A 10,349-nucleotide genomic window follows, 5' to 3' on the forward strand; every position below is an offset into this window, starting at 1 on the left:
CAAACACTTCTGTTTTGAGGATTGTCTTTACTGTCAATATACTCATGGTCGCAAAGTTTCATAGTGAGACCCAACTTATTACATTCACAACACTGTTTATGGACCCCAGTGTGAAGGGATATTCAAATAGAATAGATGAAAATATCACATTTACTGCATACAAAAAAAAAGCACGTTTTTGTCCAAAACTGCATGAGATTAGCATAAAGTGGACATGTCTGTGAAGGGGAGACTCTTGGGTTCCTGTAGGATCATTACGAAATTAAAATCTATCTAAAGCGAGAACAAAAAATTCCCTAAGGCAGCTGACACTAAAATGGGGAACTCCAGACATCTATCTAAACAGTGATCGGGGCATTTTGGATTAGGGAGGACATTTCTGAAATGAAATTTCAGCCAGGACGGACTCAACTCCAAGTCAAATCCTTTCCTCAATCTATAACCTTGTCTGCAGTGGACGGTGGAAAACTCACATCAAATCTTCCCTTAAAGGAACTTGACATTCCCTCAATCCCTCATTACACTTCTCTTATAATACTGCAGGTACAAAATGTTAACTACTAGCATAAAATGTCTCCCACAATGCCACACTCACACAATGTCCAGCTAATGATAATGAGAAAAAGAATAATTGCAGGGTTAGGTGAGAAAATTTACCTCCGAAAAGACACTGTGAATGAAGCAGCAGGAGCCCACAGGTGCCTGCGGTTGCCAGCAGGTCTTCTGTTAAGCAGCCAGCTCAGCAGTTAAACTACTGTCTGGCTGTCCACTCGATGGGAAGCTGCCTCTCAGGTACATATGTTCTCACACACATATCATGTGTCCCACCCTTGATCTCCACCACTTCTCCCATGGGAGCACTAATTACTGACACCACAAAGGGGTCTGGCTGCTTAGCGACCCATTAATAGTCAACATGAGTCTGATATCAGAAGTCCAACAATACCACAGTGATAAAGATTTATAGAAACCCCCCGTACACTAAATTTGAAATATGTACACTATTCTGCAATCTAATAAGTTTTGCCACAGTCCCACCTCCACTCCAGCTCGTAGATGTGTACAGAGGAGTGCTGCCCCAATGAAAGCGGTTTACTCACCCACTGATTTACCTCAGCAGAGGTTAATGAGGTGCATGAGAGATCATACACAGGACACCAGCCACTGTGCTGGCCTTTCACTGCAGGTGAGAAAAGGCACTCTTGCTCACCAAAGGGATATAATAACAAAAAATCTACTTTACAAAATGTGTTACAAACACTGATATGACCATGACTGTGTCAACCATGATATTTTACTGGACTATCTGACCTGATTCTTAACTGGTTTTAATCACAAGACAGGCAGTTTTTTTTTTGTGTCCACTGGAGACTTTGTCTCAGACAAAATGGCTGTTATATGCGGATTACCCCAAAGTTTAATTCTTGGCCCATTGCTGTTTAATATCAAGGTTTCATGCTTCCACTCGCCACAATTATGCAGACGATTTGCAACCGTACTTACCCCTATCCCCTGATAACCTAGATCCTATACACTCCATAATTCAGTGCACTGACCATATTAATGCATCGAATAACTTTCTACAACTGAACAAACACAAAACAGAAATACTTTCTTTGATGTGAAGGTTCAGATACACAATGCAGCTTATTTTGGTTCTCTGTTTCTGGAGATTAAATCTGAAGCAAGAAATTTGTGCATAAACATGGACTGTGATTTAAATTTTAATGCCTTTTAAATCATCTCACAAGATCAGCCTCTTACCTCTTAACTAAAAGCACCTCAAAACTACAGAGCTTCTGATCAAAATTGAATGCTGAGAAACTAATATGTGCATTTATAACATGTAGACTAGCTGTGGAGTGACTACAGTTAATCCACAGTGTGGCTGCACAGAACCAGAACCAAAAAGTTCCAATACATTTCACTTGTTCCTATGTCTCTGCACTGACTCCCTGTCAAAATGAGAATTGATTTTAAGATTCTGTTATTGGTAGACAAAACTCTAAATGGCCTTGCACCTCAGGACATAAAAGACGTACAAAATAACAACTCTCTGATCTGCAGACTGGTCTTTTACCCATTCAAACTAACACTAAAGCAGGGGAGGCTGATCCGCTTATTCTACACTGTTGAACTCAACACATCAACACACATGACAACAGACTAGTACATGTCAATGACAACTGTGAAAACTCCATGCGATGATGAATGACAATGATAATATGATGTATGGAAATCAGTCTTATGTCGCTGTGACCCAGGAGGGACAACAAGACAGGATGAGCAACAGTGATTAAGTTAATTAAAATACAAGCATCTTTCAGAGGGCAGTCAGCTGGCAGAGAGGGTAAATGGGACCAGGCTGGAAACAAAAATCATGACAGGTGGAGTGTCTTGATTGTATCTGTAGTCAGGAAAAAAAAAGGTAATCTGCATTTAAAATGAAAATGCTGAAGAGATGTGAAGTGTCATTTTGTTGCTATGCAGGAGAGACGTCCACGATGGAAGTCATTTACTGGATTCAATGCTGAGATATTTGAGAACAGGTGATCAACATTATTATTATTATTATTATTATTATTATTATTATTATTATTATTATTATTATTATTATCATTAATAGTAGTAGATGTAGCGGTAGTAGTAGTACATCTAATAGACAATAAAACTATTTATATATTTATTCTGAATGTTTATTCTGCAGAAGAAGAGTTTTTTCCTAAGTGCGGAGTAAAAGCTTTTTTTCCTCACCTTTCATGGATGTTCAGCAACAAGCAGTAAGCCCTAGTTTTTTTTCCTCGTTTAGCATAAGCAGCATGTTTGAAAACCAGATGGTCATTCAAAAAGATTTAGCATGACGTGACTTAGTAGGCTTTTCCATCTGGCTGAAAAAAAATATTTTGTCCGTGTGATACAAAACATTTTTAAACAGTTCCCAAAGTAGTGAGTTTGTTCCCTGACCTACAGCTTGGTGGGCTGTCATCTTTGTTTTGATTTGGAAACAGAGGCGTAGGCTCTCCTGCACACCAAAAAGCAGTCATCAAAAGACTTATTACAACAGTTATTACCAACACGGACACTGCTGCTGTTATTCATAACAGTCATACTGATAATGAGCTCTTCAAAATATTGAAATTCATAACATCTTTTTGCCACAAATTTAATAGACTCTTGCAGTACCTGCCTGTGACCACTAGAGGTCAACATTATGTGTTGACTATGGATATATGACGTATTCACTGAGGTTGTCAAAACTAAAGCGCTTCAAAATAAACCCTTTCAAAATAAAACAGTCAAGGTGGCAGCAGTGTTTCTGATACCCTATCGAACACTGTGTACGCAATACATGTACATACATGGGACAAACTTTTCACTTTTCACTTTTTCAGTGATGTTTTGTATCATTTCTCTTCTTTTACTGTTTGATATTCTTCTGTGTGAGACTTATGTAAAATGAGTTTAGGTTTTTAAACTTAATATTTAGACTCAACATGATAATCAGAAATTACTCCAATTTACAGCTGGGGATATCCATTATAAGCCTTGTGAGCTTTTGGCCTCCCTTACATATCCTTATATATATATATATATATATATATATATATATATATATATATATATATATATATATATATATATATGTATATACATATATACATATATACATATATATATATATATATATATATATATATATATATATATATATATATATATATATATATATATCCACTCCAGCTCCACAAACCATGAATCCAATCTGGCAAATTAAATTAATTTAGTTAATCTGAAGTTTGATCCCATAATAAAATGACAGTACAGTGAAGGCTGACTGTCCATTAAATGACAAGAATGTGTAGACATCAAAAAGTCTAGATCTTTCTAGACTTTGCTGTTAATCGATCTCTCCAGACTTTACCTGTCATTTCCACAGACCGCATATAAAAACCACACCTGCAGTGACGTGATTTTTCCTGACGTCAGGGGACGTACTTCTGGTGGGAGGAGCGTGCGTGACACATCAAAACTTGATGAAAACAGACAGCTCAGCGGCTAGCAGGCAGTGGTGCTCGGATCAGTGGTTAAACTGGTAGAAAGGCACGGGAAAATTAGAAGTACGTGGGATAATTTGACATAACATTGTTGTCTCCTACTACAACACAACAGACCGACAAGAAAACGGGATTTGGTGAGTAAAAACTACTCAGAAGCTAAGCTTGGTTTTCAGATTCATCTAGCTAGTTAGCCTAGCTTAGTAAGCTAATAGTGCAGTTTGATTAACGCTGGACAGGAAAGCCAGTCATAACGGTGTTGAATCACGGAGTATAACTAGTCTAGAGAGGGAGGAAGTGCAGTTTGTTTCCACTTATTTCAAATAATGTTTCTAGATGGAGAACTTGATGTTGTCTTAGCGACAATTCAACTAGCTACTAGCAGTTATGTTATTCATAAATAAGTATTAGCCGAGGCGTTTTGAAAAACACGTTATTTCCTGATTTGGTCACAGTAATGTAAAGAAACGTATATTTGTTTGGAAGTTGTAAGTCTGCCATATGACTGTGACCAATGTAAGCTGTAGTTATGTAACCAACCTAATCGTTTAAGTTAGCTGGCGTAGCTAACCGCCAGCTATGTTTAGCAGTGTCTTTTAATGGTCTCTTAACATTTTGTTTTCCACTGATTTCTGGGCCAAGACACCTCCTAAAAACCAAAACCAGTGGCTGTTCTGAGCTGACGCAAAATCGTGCTGTTATAAGCTTTTGACACAATGCTATAACAATTTTTAAAAGTCATGATGACTTGGCTTATAATGCCTCAGTGACCGTCAGTTAGCATGCAGTGAGTCCACCCATTCCGGTGTTGACACAGTTAGATCTTCATCAGAAAGGTTATTATAGTTAACAAAACTAAGTGTAAGAAAACATTTGAGTTACTGGAAACAAAATAAAAACTCGATTTCATGGGAAAGGAAAAACAGAAACGATTTTGTGTAGTTATCGTCCAACTAAAATAAATTAAAAATATACATAAAATGTTGTTAGTTGTAGTCTTGGACAATTTGGTCAAATATGTGAACACAACAAGGATGCATTGTCACATGTTCATTGAAACTGAGATGTCTGCATCACTGTGAGTGACAAAGTGTTGTCTTGCATTGTAATACCTATTAGGGGTAGACATTAATATTTTTAAGCAGTGGCCATGAAGCCCCTAAATTTGGTGGCCAAAGTAAATTTTTGGTGGCCTAAATGTAAACTTCAATTTGCAACTTCATGCAACGGCCTTCCTGGAATGTGACACTTGTTTTCCACTTTTCCCCATGAGTTGCCATGTGGTGTTTCCTGAAGGCATTGTTTCTGATGATAAATGAGCTGGACTTCTAGTGCAAAGGATCCGTTTGTGGAACTTTGTATGGCAAAGGCTAACAGTATGGCAATAAAACTTGGTGGCCACATGGAGCCACCTACAGTGAATATTCGGTTTAATCTTATGCTCTGTAAATAAAATTGTGATGTTTTTGGATGTACTTCACAAGAAAAAAGAATATACAATAATAGAATATTTGAAGAGTCAGAACTGGTCTTTGTTTTTCTTGTAAAACTTGTCATTTTGTTCTGTCAGAGCCATGGAATATTAGGCTAAATTTTCCCCCTTTGTTCACTATATCTGAGCCTTTCTTACCCTTAGGTGAGCATAAAATACAGGTTATGTGAACTTCTTTTTACAGTACAAGAATGTGAAATTATCGGTTATCTTGTTGGTGTTAGCCATGACAAGCAAGTAATTACTGGTTATTGGTATCAGCTGCAAAAAATCTGTGTCATGCATCCCTATTTAAAATGTCAAAACACACAAACACAAAATATTTTCTTCCCTCCTCCAGGTTGTTGAGATTTCACCACAGCTGTAGACATATTTCTGCAATGGAGTTTCCAGATTTGGGAGAGCACTGCTCTGAGAAAACCTGCAAACGTTTAGGTCAGTACTGTTTGGAAAAAATGACGGTGTCCTGCTTGTTTTACCCTGCTAAGTCTGACATGAGCCTGACATTTAAAACTTCTTCTTGATATCACAGATTTTCTTCCTATGAGATGTGACGCCTGTCAAGAGATCTTCTGCAAGGATCACATAACTTATGCAAATCACAAATGCATGTCATCCTACAAAAAGGTAAATGATAATTGTTTCTTACTGTGTTGAGCATACTTTAATTTACCAAAATGTCAATGAAAATATATTCATTTTAGTTGTTCATCTTTTTATGCAAGAACGTGCACGCATGTCAGTGTAATTCAGAAGTTTACTTGGCTCAAAATTTTATTGGTATAAATTGGAGGAAAGCAGTGCATCATTACTGACTGCATCATGGTGCATTAGTGCACTGGTCCCAAGGACCCCCAGCAGGGGTCACCAAAGCTTCACGGGGGTTTTGTTCTATGTTATGATGAATTAAAACCTCTTGAGGGTCTGTAATGCTGCGTTTGTTAAATATGTCTGATTTTATTTCTCCTGTAGGATATCCAGGTTCCAGTATGTCCTCTGTGCAACATCCCCATTCCCATCAAGAGAGGAGAGATGCCGGACATCAAAGTCGGGGAACACATTGATCGAGACTGCAAATCAGACCCTGCACAGAGAAAGAGAAAGGTTCATATAAAACTGAGGTGTTGCACTTAGATTCAGATAGTCTCAAAACAACAATAACAGATTATTTGTCTTTCTTCTTTCCAGATTTTCACAAATAAATGTTCTAAAGGAGGCTGCAAGCAGAAGGAAATGATGCGAGTGACCTGTGATCAATGTCATTTAAATTACTGTCTTAAACACCGGCACCCATTGGACCATGATTGTAAGACTGATGGGAAACCTATGTCTAAAGCAGGGTGGGTACAGTCACACTATACTTTCAGACAATGTTCTTGTATAAGAAATGTGACGGAAAGAATGATTTTATGTTTTGTCTTAGACATGCTGCTGCAATGAGGGCCAACGCTGCCTCCTCCACCTCCACCTCCGCCTCTGGTTCTAGTTCATCTTCAGGAAACACTAGACCAGTTTCTAATGGTGTGAGTACAACTAACAGAAGCCACAACAGTGGGTAAGCACTTCTACACAGCATTGATTTTAAATGTGTACTAAAAAAAAAGATTATTCTAATCAATCTTTAAAATATTAATTCACTCCTTTGTTGTCATATTTTCTTTTCTCCTTTTCTTAGCTCCACCCAGCGGATCCCTACTTCCGTTTCAGCACAGAATGTAATACCAGCATCAGCGTCCTTTCAGGCCGGCATGGTATGAACATTTTTTTTACATGGCATCACCTGGTAACAGATTCCCCAGTGTGAGACGCATGTAAACATGAGTGTGCTGCTGTGGTGCTGTCATTGCAGACAGAGGAGCAGGCTTTACAAAGGGCTCTGGAGATGTCTTTGGCTGATTCGAGGCCCACAGTTCAGCCCGCCCTTAGGTGAGTAAACGTCATCAATACCCATAATCCCAGAAATATCCTATTATCAGCTCAACATCACTCCTAATACACTTGTGTCAGTGTGCTGCTGTTGAGAGTGGGACTTTGTGTTTTTCTCTCTATCTTAATAAACAAACAGTGCTCAGATGCCAGCAAGGCTATCAAGATCAGATCAATGTATCAGTAAAATATGTTGAGTACAAGATGTACAGATTTTTAACAGGGAAGAAAAGGAAAACGTGATGCTCATCAAGCGAACCTGTCAGATAATCCAAAAAATAATCTTTGGTTTACCTGTACAACACCTTTCTTTAGTAGGTTATAAGGTGCTGCACAACAAAACATTAAACAGCAACGATGTTTAAGTAAAATATAAGTAAATCATTAAACATAAAATAAAAAATAAAGCATATACTGAGCAAAGATGTGTGATAGGTTGATTTTAGTAATTTTCAGGTTTGGATGAGTGTGGAAAACATAAAGAGTGTATGGGGAAAATATTTGTTGTCAGACTTTTGCCTCTATTCTGTTTTAAACAATTAAAAATTCAGAATTTCTAAAAAAAAATGAGCATACAAGCAGAGGGAGTTATGCAGTGTGAAATTATCAGAAAAGTAAACACACTGCTTTAACTTTATGGCTGTTTGCTAGGAGCCATGGTAGGCAACTGAACTTTGCTTGAGGTTCTTGATGACGTTTTGTTTTTGGCAGGTATATTTGACATTTGAATGTTGTCCCACTTCCTCTGCGAGTGTGGGCTGAAAAGTCACAATGGGTAGATGTAAGTTCTCCAAGGTCTGGCATAATATAAAGCCTGGTTGGCTCAGGATTCCACATTGGAAAAGAATACCAGTTGTGAACTCTTAAAATTATTGGACATCTCCATCATAATGCTTTTGCAATTATTTTAGAAAATATCTGCAGAATTAATCAAAATGTAACATACATGTTAAAAGTTGGATTTTGAAACAATTTAGTTACATAATAAACATCCAGCTATTTGTACTTAGATGTGAAATATGTTCTGGAAAATCAAACAAGAGAGATTGGGTTGCATTTCTCTAAAAGTTACACAACTTTTCTGCAACATGCTGCCATTTTTTCCCAGCATCCCCCCCCAGTTTAGATGAGAGTGACAGAGAGAGTGAAGTTGGCAGCAAAGTGCAGTCTTTGGACAGTTTAGCCTATTTATCGGTGAATAAGTGCTTCACCTTCCCAAGAGTCCAAACCAAGTTCCTGTGTCTTGCATGCTGCTGAAGGGGGTTAGCTCTGAACCTGCAACAACTTTGACACAGGCTAGCTTAAGAAGGATTGACTTTTAAGGTGGACCAGGCCAGTTATTCTCATTATAGTGAAAAGCTGCTTCTCCTTTGCTCAGGAGACAACAACAGCCCTTAACCCCAGTTACACAAGTTAAAAGACTATTAAATCTCTTCACATTTTTGCATGTAATGTCTTTATTTTTTGCATCAAATTATGTAAGTTGTTATTGATAAGAGTATTGACCAGTTGTATTGCATGAATAAAACCCCAGCAATACCCATCCTACTAATAAGTGAGTTGTGCTGATTGACAAAATCTCACCATGAGCTCCACTCATTAGTTCCTCTGGTGCTTTTGATCATAAATCTCAAGTTGTGGGAAGTAGTTGGATGTTTACACTGAACACTGACACCTTCCCTTTTCTTATATACATATATACACATACACACACACACAGTCACCAGTTAAATCGAGTGTATATACAACAGAAGCACTATAAATAAATGCAGGTTTCACAGGTGTCAGCTTGTGTTTTTCTCATGAAGTGTGTGAGTGTGATGTGGTGTTGTTTGTGTCTCAGCCCTCAGGAGCAGGAGGATCTGGCTCTCGCTCAGGCTCTCGCTGCCAGTGAAGAAGAATACAGACGCCAACAGCAGAGACAACAGGTACCCGGAAAGCTTAGCCGTCAGTAGCATGCTAACAGGACCGAATAGAGGTACACTGTCGTCATGGCAACCTATCCTCTTTGAACTTTCTTTATTGGCAGAAGATGAAAGACTAATTAGTCTGATACATTTTTAATTATGATAAGAAATAGATGTCGTTGTTTTTAACTGTACTTTGTCTTTGTTTAGGGGAGAGACTCCAAACAGTCCAACTGCAGCCTTTCTTAATCTCCGACCACCACTTACTTCAAGATGTGCTAATTATCTACTAGAAATTGCACAACTGGGATATCAATAACCAGGATCAATGATTGTTCAATGAAGAAATACTCTTGGAAGTTTGCTGAGATATTACCGCCTTCTACAATATAAGCACATACTTTCCCAGCAGGATCTGTCATTTTTACTAATGATTTGCTCTGTACATATTTTATATGCTGATCATGATGAAACCATTATATTACCATATATGAATATTGAATAAATTATTTCAAAAACCCACCCTGGATTTTGCTTTATTAATTCAGTTTTGAAGATGCACTTAACACAGAGACCTGCTATATGGGCAAATCAGCAAGTCCATTAGAGCTGTGGGATAATCAAATAATTTATTCAGCTTTTCAGCAAGACAGGTTACAGTTTACTGCTCAGAATTCAGACAGTTTCTCATACATATGGAGCATTTTTTTCTTATAGCAAAATATAGAATCTGTGGGTAATGACCACATAAAACTGAGACACTTGAACTCTTTCTTGTTTCCACATGTTTTCAGTCACTGGTACTCGCTGTGCCCTCAGACAGTCAGAAGATAGAAGAAAAATTGTTAATTAAGATTGCACCTATTGGATGTCCCTGTCTTAAATACACTCTGGTGTTCAAGAAATTTAAGATTATAATTGTTTTCCAAACACCAAACTCAGGACTTCTGTCAGACTTGGGTTAAGATG

At 37.8% G+C, this 10,349-nt stretch overlaps 1 protein-coding gene across 3 annotated transcripts; it reads left to right on the top strand.

The window, feature by feature from the left end:
* Window positions 1-4,006: 4,006 nt before the first annotated feature.
* zfand2a (zinc finger, AN1-type domain 2A) lies at window positions 4,007-9,902 on the top strand. 3 transcript variants are annotated; one of them, XM_084744947.1, is made up of 10 exons: window positions 4,008-4,192; window positions 5,888-5,982; window positions 6,080-6,174; window positions 6,520-6,651; window positions 6,736-6,887; window positions 6,971-7,102; window positions 7,223-7,298; window positions 7,397-7,473; window positions 9,317-9,451; window positions 9,591-9,902. In XM_084744947.1, the coding sequence occupies exons 2-9, from the start codon at window positions 5,928-5,930 to the stop codon at window positions 9,426-9,428; spliced, it is 831 nt and encodes a 276-aa protein (XP_084601073.1). In that variant the 5' UTR covers window positions 4,008-4,192; window positions 5,888-5,927; the 3' UTR covers window positions 9,429-9,451; window positions 9,591-9,902. The 3 variants fall into 3 exon arrangements, with proteins under 3 accessions (XP_084601074.1, XP_084601073.1, XP_084601072.1); XM_084744946.1 differs by having other exon boundaries at window positions 9,317-9,401; XM_084744948.1 differs by lacking the exons at window positions 9,317-9,451; window positions 9,591-9,902 and adding an exon at window positions 7,613-8,166 and having other exon boundaries at window positions 4,007-4,192.
* Window positions 9,903-10,349: the final 447 nt, after the last annotated feature.

Source organism: Lutjanus erythropterus, chromosome 19 (assembly GCF_056507025.1).
Source record: "Lutjanus erythropterus isolate fLutEry1 chromosome 19, fLutEry1.hap2, whole genome shotgun sequence".
Lineage (NCBI taxonomy): Eukaryota > Metazoa > Chordata > Actinopteri > Lutjaniformes > Lutjanidae > Lutjanus > Lutjanus erythropterus.

Coding starts and splice junctions, on each gene's coding strand:
- zfand2a (XM_084744946.1), top strand. CDS start 5,928: ATGGAGTTTCCAGATTTGGGAGAGCACTGCTCTGAGAAAACCTGCAAA. Junction 6,175..6,519: donor GCATGTCATCCTACAAAAAG/GTAAATGATAAT, acceptor TTTCTCCTGTAG/GATATCCAGGTTCCAGTATG. Junction 7,299..7,396: donor CGTCCTTTCAGGCCGGCATG/GTATGAACATTT, acceptor CTGTCATTGCAG/ACAGAGGAGCAGGCTTTACA.